The sequence below is a fragment of the Trachurus trachurus genome (assembly GCF_905171665.1).
Source record: "Trachurus trachurus genome assembly, chromosome: 17".
Classification (NCBI taxonomy): domain Eukaryota; kingdom Metazoa; phylum Chordata; class Actinopteri; order Carangiformes; family Carangidae; genus Trachurus; species Trachurus trachurus.
The window spans coordinates 8767501-8783533 of record NC_139900.1 but is presented as its reverse complement, the minus strand read 5'-3'; the positions used below and the strand labels follow the sequence as shown (position 1 = coordinate 8783533).

The 16033-nt window shown below is 44.0% G+C and overlaps 1 protein-coding gene across 1 annotated transcript in view; it reads right to left on the bottom strand.

Annotated features, from left to right (window-relative positions):
- The window catches only part of LOC311000277 (contactin-associated protein-like 4), a gene marked incomplete at both ends in the record, with an annotated part of 142108 nt that overhangs the window by 65153 nt on the left and 60922 nt on the right, over positions 1-16033 (bottom strand). The window contains 5 exons of the mRNA XM_083990946.1: positions 1074-1245; positions 2009-2158; positions 4481-4748; positions 9428-9559; positions 9721-9896. Of these exons, the coding sequence (XP_083847072.1) occupies positions 1074-1245; positions 2009-2158; positions 4481-4748; positions 9428-9559; positions 9721-9896 (898 nt within the window). The remainder of the gene's footprint in view (positions 1-1073; positions 1246-2008; positions 2159-4480; positions 4749-9427; positions 9560-9720; positions 9897-16033) is intronic.

The window sequence follows — 16033 nt, the reverse complement described above, 5'->3', positions numbered from 1 at the left end:
CACCAGGATGGCCGAGTGGTTAAGGCGTTGCACTCAAGATGCAATGGACATTGAGTCCTCGTGGGTTCAAATCCCACTCCTGGTAGGAGAGGAGAGGGCGGCATCACAGATTACCTGCGTATCTAACAGAGTGTAAGTTTTTGCGATTGATGAAGGTATAATCACTGCTGGATGGATACAATCAGTTGCACCAGTTACTTGTCTTGCACCATGTCACCAGGATGGCCGAGAGGTTAAGGCGTTGCACTTAAGATGCAATGGACACAGAGTCCTCGTGGGTTCGAACCCCACTCCTGGTAGATCAGTTTCAATCAGAGTTATTATAAAGTATACTGTAATCATTTGTTTTTTGTTTATATTTATACAGTTGTTTTTAACACATCAGTCCAAAGATCTGTTTAATCTCACTCCTGGTCATGTTTCTACTGGACGTTTTCTCTGCAGTTTTAGGCCTAAAGATCCCCCGACAACTTTATCAGGACCAAGATGGTTGTTGACCTTTGCTTATCTCACCAGTACTGGCTGTAGAGTTAAAGTGCTGCACTGAAGATGCAGCGTTGAAATCCCAACACTCGTAGCTGGTTCTTATGAAGATACAGATGGAAACACCAACATGAGGTGTGTTGTGCTGCAGGAACAGTGGCAGTGATGGTTGGCATTGGATAACAACATTTACATCACCAGGATGGCCGAGTGGTTAAGGCGTTGCACTCAAGATGCAATGGACGTTAAGTCCTCGTGGGTTCAAATCCCACTCCTGGTAGGAGATGTTTTAAATAGAGACAATGTGGTAATAAGAAAAGACACACATCATCTCTGCTTTGTGATCAGCAGCTGTCAGAGCCCAAGTCAACGTTTCACCTGGAAGATTTGTCACTGCTTGTTGCATCCCAGAGAACTCAGCGTGGTTTGAAATAATGATTATTACTGCGATGATTTATAGTTAATGCCACCACCTCTAGTGAGTGAATGCACACGTCAAGGGAACTGAACTGATGTGGAAAACCTCCAGCTGTGCAGAACATTAGTTTAAAAAAAAGTGCTTGTTAATGAGCAGGTCTCTGGAAACTGACCTGTCGATGATGCCGCACATGTCGATGTGCAGGTTGCTGTAGTTCCCCAGCTGCTTCTGCTGCACCAGGATCAGATCCACGACGCTGTTGTCCAGGGTTAGGAGACGCATGCAGCCCTGGAAGACGTTAAAAGGGTTTCTGCATTCCTGACTGTCGTCTGCAGCCGGACAACCTGAACCGACCACACAGACAGAGGAGTCACCGGTTGGTTAGATGGAGCACACATCTGCACACAGCTGTCCTGTCATACTGACCAATAAAACAAATATTTAGTGATATTTATTCTACTGTTCAGCAGCTTCCATGTGGCTGTTTTCGCTGTTTGTCAACCAGGAGGACTCGGACCCCTAGTGGTACTTGGTGTAATTGCAAGAGGTATTTAAAACGATAAAATATAATTTTATTGAGTGACCTTTTTTTTAATCATTTTGCTACAGTAGTGACTGGAGCCATCATTGTTGCCTAAACTGCAGAAGCTAAGCTAATTGGCATTTTCCCCAGTCCCATTTTTTATAATGGGAAATTTGTCATTTTAATAAGAAGCCAGATTTTGACTTGAGTTTCAAATCAAAATGTGGCTGCATTTCAGTGAACAGCCTCCATTAATTTCTATATTTGGGCTTTTATTGTGAAATACCTCACAGGACGATGGTGTAAAACTCAATAAGGTGCAATGTTCAGTGAACAGCGACTTTTAAAAATACACTTTTCAATTTACATTTGTTAACATTTGCTAAAAGAGTTCATAAATTAGCTGTTTGTTTCACATGTCTGGAAAACACAGCATTAAAATCGCATTTTCGTCTTCAGAACTGTTAAAAAATATGCGACGATGCAAATAAAAAGGCTTTTTCTATTTCTGTCAAATTGGTTTGAAAAGGTCGAGAACCACTGAACTGTATCACAAAGACACAGCTGACCTGTTTTGCACTTACCACCGAAGAAGAGATGACTGGCAACGGCGACAGGGAAGGAGGGGCTGGCGTGAGCGACGCCTCCGTCCTCCTTGTCCACAGCGATGGTCAGTCGTCCTCCTCTGGAGTTCAGCTCCACCGAGTGCCACTGACCGTCATTCAGAGCAGAACCTGGGAAACCAAGAACTTATTACAGTAACACACACACACACACACTGCTGAGAGAGTGTTTTCTCAGGTGTTCATGGCTGCACACGGAGCCATTAAAGACCTGCAGCAGATGTCGCATGACTTCTGTTCCATGGAAAAGACGGGGAAGCTCAGGCACTGATGTAGTAACGACAGAATTAGACATCTGCAGCTCAGACACCACACAAAACAGCTTGTTACTCATGTATTTCTCACAACTTAACTCTATTAAGAAGGATATTACCTGTATCAAGCATAACCAAAAAAAAAACATTTTAAAGAGGAACTATGCAAGATTTTGACTTTAATCAAACAGCTTCAGAGTAATTGTGATGGTTAAATGACTTGTTCCAGGGAGAATGGAGGCTCTCTACCTTCCACCTACTGTAGCGTCTCTTGGCTGAAAACCAACCTTGTAAGATCAGAGCCTCCGACCCGGTGTTCCATCATGTCACCAGGATGGCCGAGAGGTTAAGGCGTTGCACTTAAGATGCAATGGACACAGAGTCCTCGTGGGTTCGAACCCCACTCCTGGTAGATGACTTTCAATTAGAGTCTTTAAACTCTATAAATATAACAGTGGTTCGGTAGTTGATACATGCAGTCTCCATGCTGGTTACGTGTTTGTCTGAACAACACTGGATGTTTTAGTTTAGACATTAAGTCTAAAATCCTGGTTCTTATGAAGATACAGATGGAAACACCAACATGAGGAGTGTTGTGCTGCAGGAACAGTGGCAGTGGTGGTTGGCATTGATTGTACAAGTGGCTGAACTCCACTGGAGCAATGAACATCAATCTGTGAAGATATATTCACTGATTTATTCTTTAATAAAGGTGGTGGAGAGAGGACTGTCTTACACATCGGTCCAAAGATCTGTTTAATCTCACTCCTGGTCATGTTTCTACTGGACCTTTTCTCTGCAGTTTGAGGCCTAAAGCTCCAATCAGATATCAACCTTGACCTCAGTTTTTTTTCCTCTCCATCTCCACAGAGTTGCATGTTGACGACAACATTCACACCACCAGGATGGCCGAGAGGTTAAGGCGTTGCACTTAAGATGCAATGGACACAAAGTCCTCGTGGGTTCGAACCCCACTCCTGGTAGATGAGTTTGAATTAGAGTCTTTAAACTCTATAAAAATAACATTGTTCACTAGTTGATACCTGCAGTCACCATGCTGGCTAAGTGGTGGAGGTGTTGGTCTGAACAACACTGGATGTTGTAGTTTTGATCTCAAATCAAACACTGAGTTACAAAGTATTTTGAGCCACTCAGTTGTTTTTCTCTTTATCAGGACCAAGATGGTTGTTGACCTTTGCTTATCTCACCTGTACTGGCTGAAGAGTTAAAGTGCTGCACTGAAGATCCAGTAGATGCTCACACTCATAGCTGTTTTTTTATGAAGATACAGATGGAAACACCAACATGAGGTGTGTTGTGCTGCAGGAACAGTGGCAGTGATGGTTGGCATTGGGCGACAACACAGTGCTGAACTGAAGATGCTGCACCAGGATGGCCGAGTGGTTGGTAGGAGACCTCTAATAGAGGTAGTGCATGAAAAATAAGCAAGCACAATGAAAAAGCCTTCATTTATCAAGAGTGAGTAGGATCTGGTGAAAAAAAATCAGTGCACGTGACGTAAGAGAGGTGTTTATGTTGCTGATTTTGTGGTGAGTTGTTGTTGGTGTCCCAGCTCTCGTCTCACCAGAAACATGGACTGCTTTATGGCACGGGTTAGCAGTAAGTTTTTACCACCGTGAAAGTATGCACTCTGAAACTGTAGGGGGAGCTGCAGGGGGAAAAAAGTGACCAGAACAGCGTAAAAGCAACCAGACTTGCATAGTTCCCCTTTAAGGTATGATTAAAGATCACCTTTTGACATAAGGATTACTAAAACTATCCAGAGAAACTCGGATAAGATGTGACAGCAATGACTTTAATATGGACCTGAAGGTGTAGAAGTTAAAGGTCCAGTGTGTAATATTTGTCAAGGTTTATTGGCAAAATATGAATATATTATCCATTAATGTATTTGTATAAGTGTATAATCGCTATAAAATAAAATTAGTTTGGTTTTCGTAGCCTTATAATTACCGTCACTTTGCCGACGGGAGGGGTGAGCGCTGCAAACTAGGATCTGAACGCTAGATGTCACCGTTTTCCCCCCATTTTACACACTGGACCTTTACAGGGACAACGAGGGGTTTTGGAAAAGCGAAGTGTTTTCACACTACATTTATGAGCCTCCGCGCGCACCGTGAAATTCTTTGACCTTAAAAGTTCTGGGTGTTGGACCGACCTGCACTGATCTCCAGCAGCGCCCTGCCAGCCTTGTGGATCTGCAGCCGCAGCCGGGCGTCGCTCAGGTACAGCCAGACGACTCCTTCGTGGCGAGGGAGGTCAAAGGTCAGCAGGAGCCCGGCCTTGTTCCACGTCCTGAACTGAAACCCCACGGACACGGCCCCTGATGCCGCGGTCGTCGCCCCCGGCAACCGGAGGAAGCTCTGGGGGCCGGGGAACGTCACGGCGACGGAAACCGGCTCAGCACAAGAGAAGGTCACGTTGCCCTGAGACGAAGAGAGAGAGAGAGGAAAATGATCATCACCACGGAGATAAACCAACATGAAACATGAATATTAATCAGTTGCAGAGGGCGTGTCGATGTCACCGCGTGTCGCCGTGATCTCATCAGCGAGTCTCCTTAGAAGAGGACACTGGTATTACCATAGTGATAACAGCAAAGGTTTAGGATGAGATTAGGAAAGCAAACTGTAAAAAAAATACCAAAGTCACCTAAGTTGGATGTAAGAGAGATAAAGACTGGGACTGAAAGGAGGAGGAGAGCACCCAGAGCGCCCAACGCTGCTGCTGCTGCTGCTGCTGTATCTTGACATCTCTGTAACAGTCTATTGTTTTGAGTGGTGGTAATGACTCCGGGCCCACAGCTACAGCTACAGCTACAGCTACAGCAGTAATATATTACAGGCCCCGGCTCTCTGCTGGGAATATCAGCCTGCTATCTTTGTAATGCTCTGGAAACACAGATGACATCTAAAAGCCCTTTGTGGTGCAGTTAGAAGTGATGCACAATAATTCATTTTGGAGTGGGATGGTGCGACGCCACGGAACAAAGTTACCCCTAAAAACCCTGAGACTTAGAGGAAATCTACACAATGGGAAAAAAATGACACACGGCCTAAGGCGACAGGAAGTTCAGTTCCAAGAGAAATGGATGAGATAGACAATATTCATGACTGAACAGCGACAAAACAAAAAAAAATTGATTGAGTAAAAGAAAATGGAATATGGATAGATTGCTTTGATAGTGATTCCCATGTGTTTACATTTGTTTTTGTGTTTACTTGTATTAATTGAGTTGTTGCATCTGTTTAAATTCATGCAATAATTGAATAAAAATACATCAAAGGCCCCATGCTGTGCACTTTTCTCTGGGTTTATTTACCTGCTGATATCCCTAACAAGATGTATCATTGGTTTTGAGTAGCTACCTGTGATCTGCTTAATATCGTTTATACTGCCCCTTTCTGTTGCCTCTTTCTGGAGCTCTAGCAGGCACAGATCATTTGGCCAATCAGGAGAGAGAATGAGAGCCTCTCCTCTGATTGGCTGACTGTTTTTGAGTGGCATGTGGTCGGGCCAATCACAGGCAAGTAACTGAAACCTAAGCTGCATTCATAAAAATTGAAAAAAAACAACAACTGGTCACGGTGGGCGGAGTTACCTTGTGTGTGACATCACAGAAAGGAAGAAGTGCTATCAGCTCGTCTTAAAGAGACAGTTCCTACAAATATGCGGTGTGTGTTTCTCCGTTTATGACCAGTTTGATGCATGGGGCAGTATATACGAGGCCCAGAGACCTCCCCAAGCACGAAAAAATAACCACAATCACATTTTTCATGCCATGGGGCCAAAAAAACGGCCCTGCAGCACATACACCTGTTCTCTCTGTGCTCATGTTCCCCTCACAGATTAAACTGTAACTTTGTTAAGAGCCTCAGCGTCTTTACAAAAGGAGCTCTGTTAGATCTTCAGCTCTTTACTGAGAATAACTCATGTTTTCTTTCCTTCTTCTGTCCGGATCTTTACACTAATGAGACTGGGTTTATTGGTCTCTAAAGAAGCGCTTCACAGCCCTTTACATGATGAGCTCGCTCCACTCACTCTGACTGTGGAAACATCTGAAGGTCCTAATTGCCAAAACGAGGAGGCATTAGTGAGAGTGTAAGTGTTTACACTGATGTGTCCGTTATTAACTAAGCCGGCGTCTGAGTGGTAAAACCAATATTTCACCACTTAGACTGAATCCCTGTGGGTTAGGGGGGGAATCTAACACACTAACACACACACACACACACACTGGGGCCTCTAAGAGTGACCAGTGGAAGAAAAAAAATCCTTAGCAAAATAAAACTGAAAAATAAACTTTAACAATAAATGATATATACTATGGATAAACTATGTTTCGTACCCGTGCAGTGAAGTTACAAAGTGCAGTTTCAGCCGACGCGACCCGGCTCAGGCTGCAGCAGCAGCACCATTCATCCTATTAACCATTTTTCTACCATTGCAGTGAGTCTGGAAACATTATTTTAAGGCCGAAAAACTCCGCAATGTTACTTTAAGAAAGGCTAAGACGTAGTGAGTAAAGATTAATTCAAAGGGATAGTTCAGCATTTTGCAAAATTGGCCCATTGCCATAATCCCTATAGTCATAGCAGTAGTTTTTTACCTTTAATTGTCGGTGCAAGCTGTTTTTAGAACGGCGGGGCAGAGCCGCGAGCTGCTCAGAGCTACGCTACGGAGGCTCATGGGATTTCTTGGTTTCCTTCATCAAACTCATCAAATAGGGAAATTCATGCAAAACAGCTGATGCGCGTTGCCTTCAGGGATCTATATCTCACAGTGGTTCAGTAGTTGTTACCTGCAGTCACCATGCTGGCTCCTGGTCATGTTTCTACTGGACCTTTTCTCTGCAGTTTGAGGCCTAAAGCTCCAATCAGATATCGACCTTGACCTCAGTTTTTTTTTTCTCTCCATCTCCACAGAGTTGCATGTTGACGACAACATTCACACCACCAGGATGGCCGAGAGGTTAAGGCGTTGCACTTAAGATGCAATGGACACGAAGTCCTCGTGGGTTCGAACCCCACTCCTGGTAGATCAGTTTGAATTAGAGTCTTTAAACTCTATAAATATAACAGTGGTTCAGTAGTTGATACCTGCAGTCACCATGCTGGCTAAGTGGTGGAGGTGTTGGTCTGAACAACACTGGATGTTGTAGTTTAGATCTTAAATCCAATTGAGTTATAAAGTAGTTTGAGCCACTCAGTTGTTTTTTCTCTTTATCGGGATCAAGATGGTTGTTGACCTTTGCTCATCTCACCTGTACTGGCTGAAGAGTTAAAGTGCTGCACTGAAGATCCAGTAGATGCTCACACTCATAGCTGTTTTTTTATGAAGATACAGATGGAAACACCAACATGAGGTGTGTTGTGCTGCAGGAACAGTGGCAGTGATGGTTGGCATTGATTCTACAAGTGGCTGAACTCCACTGGAGCAATGAACATCAATCTGTAAAGATATATTCCCTATATATATTCCTCACAGTTAACTACGCTCACATCACCAGGATGGCCGAGAGGTTAAGGCGTTGCACTTAAGATGCAATGGACATAGAGTCCTCGTGGGTTCGAACCCCACTCCTGGTAGATCAGTTTGAATTAGAGTCTTTAAACTCTATAAAATAAAATAAGTGGTTCAGTAGTTGATACCTGCAGTCACCATGCTGGCTAAGTGGTGGAGGTGTTTGTCTGAACATCACTGGATGTTGTAGTTTAGATCTCAAATCAAACATTGAGTTATAAAGTAGTTTGAGTCACAGAGAGTAAAACTAGCTTGCACTGACAATTAAAGGTAACGAACCTACTGCTATGACTATAGGGATTATGGCAATGGGCCAATTTGCCAAAATGTTGAACTATCCCTTTAAGATAAACAAACTCACCATCAGTGTGACTTCCTGGTAGATGTGTCTGTCATTAATCTATATCTCACAGTGGTTCAGTAGTTGTTACCTGCAGTCACCATGCTGGCTAAGTGGTGGAGGTGTTGGTCTGAACATCACTGAATGTTGTAGTTTAGATCTCAAATCCAATCAAACATTGAGTTATAAAGTAGTTTGAGCCACTCAGTTGTTTTTCTCTTTATCAGGACCAAGATGGTTGTTGACCTTTGCTTATCTCACCTGTACTGGCTGAAGAGTTAAAGTGCTGCACTGAAGATCCAGTAGATGCTAACACTCATAGCTGTTTTTTTATGAAGATACAGATGGAAACACCAACATGAGGTGTGTTGTGCTGCAGGAACAGTGGCAGTGATGGTTGGCATTGATTCTACAAGTGACTGAACTCCACTGGAGCAATGAACATCAATCTGTAAAGATATATTCCCTATATATATTCCTCACAGTTAACTACGCTCACATCACCAGGATGGCCGAGTGGTTAAGGCGTTGCACTCAAGATGCAATGGACATTGAGTCCTCGTGGGTTCAAATCCCACTCCTGGTAGGAGATGGCTAATAGAGGTAGTGCATGAATAAATTTATAAGCACAATGAAAAAGATACACACTGGCATTCATTTATCAAGAGTGAGTAGGATCTGGTGTAAAAAAAATCAGTGCACGTGATGTAAGAAAGGTGTTCATGTTGCTGATTTCGGTGTAAAACTGGCCTGACGTTGATAAATCTGGCAGCTGAGAACAATCATAAATAACACGCCATGATACTTTCCTGCTTTAGAGACCTCGTCCTGGCAACTTGTCAGTTACTTGTTCTGCATTATGTCACCAGGATGGCCGAGAGGTTAAGGCGTTGCACTTAAGATGCAATGGACACAGAGTCCTCGTGGGTTCGAACCCCACTCCTGGTAGATCAGTTTCTATTAGAGTCATTAAACTCTATAAATATAACAGTGGTTCAGTAGTTGATACCTGCAGTCACCATGCTGGCTAAGTGGTGGAGGTGTTGGTCTGAACATCACTGGATGTTGTAGTTTAGATCTCAAATCAAACATTGAGTTATAAAGTAGTTTGAGTCACAGAGAGTAAAACTAGCTTGCACTGACAATTAAAGGTAACAAACCTACTGCTATGACTATAGGGATTATGGCAATGGGCCAATTTGCCAAAGTGTTGAACTATCCCTTTAAGCTAAACAAACTCACCAACAGTGTGACTTGCTGGTTGTTGTGTTTGGCTCGTTCGATCAGGTTGAGGCCGTTGTAGAGCAGGTTCTCCACGCAGCCGTGGAAGGTCGACTTGGACGTGAGCGGTTTCTGGACGGCTCCTACGCTCAGCTGCACAGGGACGACAACACACAGAGAGTTACACGCATATGGAACAATAACACAGTGCAGTGTCTTTGATTATAATGCACGTTTGTCCGGTCTGTTTCCCTGATTGTACATTCAGGTGTTTTAGATGTGAGTATATTCTGTATTCTGCTGCACCGCGGCACCTGTTCGATGTCCCAGTGGTTGAACTCCGCGGGGACCTGAACCCTCTCGGTGTGTTTGTCCACGGTGACGTTGAGGTGAGAGCTGCGTCTCTCCAGTACGACGTGGTGCCAATACTGATCATCTAACAGGCTGCCGAGGGAAGCCAGGCGCCGGGGCTCGGAGGACGAGGTCCCACCTGGAACAGAAGAGGAGGAGAGAGAAGTTAGTTAAAGGGATAATAATAATAATAATAATAATAATAATAGGTAATAATAATAATCCCTATAGTCATAGCAGTAGGTTTGTTACCTTTAATCGTTGGTGCAAGCTATTTTTAGAACGGCGGAGCAGAGTCACGAGCTGCTCAGGGCTACGCTACGGAGGCTCATGGGATTTCTTGGTTTCCCTCATCAAACTCATCAAATACACAATCCAACAACTCCACAACGCTCTGGTGGACAAGTTGTGAGCTGCACATTCACCACGCTATGAGATAATAACACAACGGGCCCTAATTTCTTGGCGCAACTCACGGGGGCGCAGCGAAGCGAGCCCTGACGCAGCTGGCGCAGTGGCATTTTCCTCCAGTGCAACAAGGTGCGCAGCGGATTCGGTAAATTGGTGGACTGCTGTGCGCTGAGATGGGAGTGGTCGCGCAGCAGGGGGAGGTGTCGACAGATTCGCCGTGGCGCAGTGACAATTTGTTGCCGATAGACCGCGCGGAGAGTGCGCCGAAAGCTCGCCAGCTCCAACCTGGTCTAATGTCAGCGCAAGGCGAAGCGCAGCCAGCGCAGTGGCAATTTGACTGCCCAGCGCGCAGTGCAGACACGTCACCAAGACCTCACAGGCAGATTTCCACACTTCCAGGCACATTTAAATGCAATTAATAATAATAATAATCATCACAATAACCCCTATTTATTGTATCTGAATCAGCACATACACCTATATCTATATAGATTGTCCCGTCACACTGATGACCATCAAAGGCTTGCGTAATGGAAACTCAGCCTGACTGAATTAACACAGATGAAACCAGGGAGGGACTGAGACAGCCGTGGATGTCCCAAGAGCAGGTGTTGACACTACACACTGTGCCGTTGCAGATGATCAGCTATTTATTTATTTATTTATTTACTTATTGATTTATTAGGGGCCAGCGCCGCATCGTCACGCGACCATAACAAATACAACTGAAAACAAATAAACTATCATCTCTCACAGCAAACCACAATCAGCCTCGGCACCATAGTGAGCAGATATTAACATCTCCATCTCAGGTAAATTCTAAAGAAAAAAGAAAAAGAGAGACGCTCCGCGATGCCTCGTTACGCCCAGCTGTTTGTTATGTTGTGATCTGTGCACACTTGTTTAAATATAGGTTACTAAATATGAGTGTCTTTATTAATGGAAAAGGGCTGTGTGTGTTTTTTTTTTTGTTTTTTTTTTACTGGGCAACAGCAAACTGTCAGAGCAAACATCATAACCTCCTCCCTCCCAGACTACTTTTGCACCATCAGCCCGTGAGGTCTGTTCGCGTGACCTGACACTGCCAGCTTGGACCGGACCAGAACATCAGTTTCCTCCCGTCTCACTTGCTCTGACAGATTGAGAGCTGTTGCCCAGTAAAAAAAACAAAAAAAAAAAAACACACACACACCCCTTTTCCATTAATAAAGACACTCATATTTAGTAACCTATATTTAAACACGTGTGCACAAACAGCTGTGCGTAATGGATGCATCGCGGAGCGTCTCTCTTTTTCTTTTTTCTTTAGAATTTACCTGAGAGGGGAGATGTTAATATCTGCTCACTATGAGCACTATGCCAGGCTGATTGTGGTTTGCTGTGAGAAATGATAGTTTATTTGTTTTCAGTTTTATTTGTTATGGTCGCGTGACGATGCGGCTCAATAAATCAATAAGTAAATACATAAATATAGCAGATAATCGTGTAGTGTCAACACAGCAGTAATCCATCCTCATCTTTCATCTGTGCAGCCTTTGATCTGTCATCAGTGTGACGGGACAATCGATATACTGTAGATGTGCTGAATGTGTATGCTGTAATCTGTATGTGCTGATTCAAATCTTCTCTTCCACGGTGAAATCAAACGTCCGCCTTGCGCGCGCGGCGGATTTAAAGGTGAGGAGAGGAGCTCATTTGATTGGTGAAGATCTGACTCGGCTGTGTCAAACCCACTCCACGCCTTCTCTCCACCCTCTATGCCATTTGCGCCGGTGGGAGGGAAGTAGGCGGGATGCGCTCCGCTGCGTCTCGAAGCAAAATCACAATCTGCTCCTGGCCACTCCCCGTTGGCGAAGCGAAGGCGAGGCGCAGGGCAGATGCGCCTCGCCTGCACCTAGTCTACCAAAGTAGAGCCCAACGTTACCACACAGAGTTGTTTTAGAGGGAAATTCATGCAAAACCGCTGATGCACGTTGCCTTCAGGGACAGTTTTTCAGCAAGCTCTGTATTTCCCTCTAAAACAACTCTGTGTGGTAACGTTGTGTTATTATCTCATAGCGTGGTGAATGTGCAGGTCACAACTTGTCCACCAGAGCGTTGTGGGGTTGTTGGATTGTTGGATTGTGTATTTGATGAGCTTGATGAGGGAAACCAAGAAATCCCATGAGCCTCCGTAGCGTAGCTCTGAGCAGCTCACAGCTCTGCTCTGCCGTTCTAAAAATAGCTTGCACCGACAATTAAAGGTAACGAACCTACTGCTATGACTACTACTTGTCAAAATGTTGAACTAACTCTTTAAAGTAGTTGTAAAGTTTGTTTTCCATTGTTTTGTCTGACCTGATGCTCAGACAAGTGAAAACCAGCCCAATGAAATCCTCTCTGCTGTTATGAATATTCACATTTTTTCATTTTTCTCAGCATCCCATAGAGAGGATCGCACCGAGGTCACCGCTCTTTCAGTTCACGAGGGACTAATGGATATCTGCATACAGTACTCGAATTAGAGAGTTGGAGCCAAATATGTGATAAACTGCAAAAGGAAACATGGGAAGACATCATTAAAGATAGATGAGCACCAGCAAGTCCAAATTAGTGGATGCATTTTTGCATCAGACTGAAAAAAAAAGAAAAAAAGAGAGACAAGACACTTTGTGCTTCTTCTAGAAAGAGCTGAACACAGTCTGGCATTAAAAATGTATTAGTGATTCTTCAGGGAGAGACGGTCCCAGCTTCAGGGAGACAAACACAGACAGTTTGGAAGACGATGACGAGCAAATGTAAGCTCTGATATTTCAGGCTCATATCAAGATCGTATATATTTTTTGCCACTCGGAGCGGAGGATGAGAACAACAACTTCATCTGGAGAAGAAAAACTAAGTTGTGAGGATGTGGACCTGCATGATGAAGTGGAGTGGAGCCCGTCCTGTCAACACACTCATTGTGATGAGTTATTTGATGACGGTGCGGGCAGAGTGGAAAGAGACGGGGGGCGATCAATATGAGAGGGAAAGGAAAAGGATGACAAGACTTAAAAACACACAGGAGCACTTTGCCGGCACTGATTAATTGGATAATTATCATGTTATTGGGGGGAGAGCAGTTTATGATGGAGTGTTTCGTTTCGCTGGATGGATGATTTGATTACCTGGTGAGAAGGACAGAGATCAGAAATAGCAAATGAATTGAAATTAATATACAGGAAGCTCTCTCTCACTATTCTTTGGGTCGTCAGGGAGGAAAAATTAATCTCTCTAAAGTAGCAGTGAACATTTGGGTTAAAAGGGACAACGAGGAGTTTTGGAAAAGCGAAGCGTTTTCACACTACATTTATGAGCCTCCGTGCGCACCGTAAAATTATTTTGACCGGCGCAAGACGGAGTCATGTTTTCATTCATCAAGAATTAAAGTCAGAGGTTCAAAGAGGTTCACATACCGTCGTAGTTCCGACCATAAACGGCGATTCAGCTGCGTTATTCTCATGACTCGTTGCGAAACCGAAAGTAAAAAACGCTGGTCGGCTCGACCAGCATCTCCGCCACCACTAATAATAACAAAATAACGATAGAGACAGAACGATATATTTATCGAAAATGGGCCCATTAACAAGTGTGGGTAGCGGAGATTCATCCAAATTAACGTGAGACTTTTTTATAACCGAATAGAAACTCCTCGTTGTCCCTTTAAGACTCAGCTGTCGGTATATATATTTTTTTTTTTTTTTTTGGTGCCGATAGAAGAAAAACTGTGTTGTGGAATATGAAACAGCAACTTGGTCCCCTGTGTAAAAAGCTAGAGTCCTTGAGCAAGACTGTTATATGAATTGGGATGTGTGTGTGTGTGTGTGTGTGAGAGAGGGGTCACCGAAAATCAATAGATCACTTCCTGATGGGAACATGGAAAATATTAACAAGCAGCGGGTCGGTCGGTCGGTCGGTCGGCGCACATGAAAAATGTAAAGATTAGTGTGATTCTGGCTCAGAGGGAAGGTCACAGGGTGTTAAAGAAAATCAAAACATGTTTTTATTTTCAGAGCGCGAGCGTGCACGGAAATATTTAAATGCAGAACATTTCTAAGACAAGTTAGCTGGAGGAGCTTGGAGCGCCTCGAAAGCAAAAAAAAAAAAAAGACCCAGAGAGTCAGAGAGCGGTTGTGAATCAGGACGATGGGAGAAAGTCTGCTGATGAAGGACAGCGAGCACGCTCAGCAGAATCTAAGATAAATAACAGATAAAATGCTGCAAATGACTAAAAGACTAAAACAGTCTTTTTTTTTAAGACTGATTGTGTTTGCCTTCTTCTTATCCTCTGATGAGACTGACTCACTTCATGTCTACAGTTTCATTACAGCTGTTCACAACGTGTTGATTACATAGGGAGGCGGCGGCGGCGAGAAGGCCTTTATCAGGAGTTTCTGTCATCAGGTACAAACTCTAAACACAGTTTGAAAAAGCAAATTTGGCAGCAAACTGTGTTTGGTCTCTTCTTTCTCATAGAGAGGTGCAGTGTGATGACATCTGGGCTCGTTGTGATGTCAAATTAAAAAATCTCTGCATGTTGTCGTGTCGTTGCTGTTGGAGACATTTCAGTTGTTCTGTAAGAAGCATTTGTCAGTCTGGGCTCCCCTTAAAGGGATAGTTCATCATTTTTTGGCAAATTCTGCTATAGCCATAATCCCTATAGTCATAGCAGTAGGTTCATCACCTTTAATTATCGGTGCATGTTGTTTTGAGATCGGCGGGGCAGAGACGTGAGCTGCTCAGTGAACACAATGGAGGTGAATGGTACAGGTCCCCTGTCCCTCAACAAACTCATCAAATACACAATCCGACAACTCCAAAACGCTCTGGTGGACAAGTTGTGACCTGCACATTCACCACATTCAGACGACTGGACAAAGAGCTCGGCTCCTGAGCGGCTGCTGCTTCTGTGCCTCATAAAGCAAACTGCAATATGTTTCGGTTCAGTCCTGGATGTGTTGGTGTTACTGTAGCAGAGCAGGAGCAGGGTCGGTGCACACAACAGACGACTTAAATTACACAACCAGTAACCTATGTAGCCGATGTGGAGAGAGAAAGAAAAGAAAAAAAAGAGAAAGAGAGGTGGAGAGGAAAACACAGAGCGAGGAGGAAGAAAAAGAGGAAAAGTGGAGACAAGTAACGAGAGAAGAAAGATGAAGCGAATCCGACGGTGAAAACAAGAGGAGAGAGAAAAGGGTGAAGAATTGTATTTCTCACATCCAGGAGAACAAAACACCCGGCGTCAAGACGAGGAGCTGAAACAGGAGAAAGGTTTCCTCCTCCGATATGAAATAAATAAAGTAACAAGTTCAGAGAGGCAGAGAACAAAGAGAGAAAAGACTCCTGGATTTAATTTCCTCTGACTGAGCTGCAGTCGCTCTCCACGACCTTTTAGTTGATCACGTTTTCAACACGGTGCTGGTGAATCCTCTCTTCATGGTGTTTGAGCCTCACACTGACACACGAAGTTAACAGAGTCATTTAGATCAAATCATTCAGGTCTGATTGGCCGACGCGGACGTGGTTTATCGAACACAGCAATGCTGCAGCGAAAGAAGAGACGTGAATGAATCTGAAAATGTCAACAACGCTTGTGTATTTGATGAGTTTGATGAGGGAAACCAAGAAATCCCATAATGAGCCTCCGTAGCGTAGCTCGGAGCAGCTCACGGCTCTGCTCCGCCGTTCTAAAAATAGCTTGCACCGACAATTTTCACTGTCCTCCCTCCCCTCCTGACCATGTGCGTTTGTTTTCAGTGAAGCGAGAAATCAATCCATGGAGCGATGTCTACTAGAGGTGTGCCTAAAAATCGATTCACATAAGAATCGCAATTCTCATTTAATACG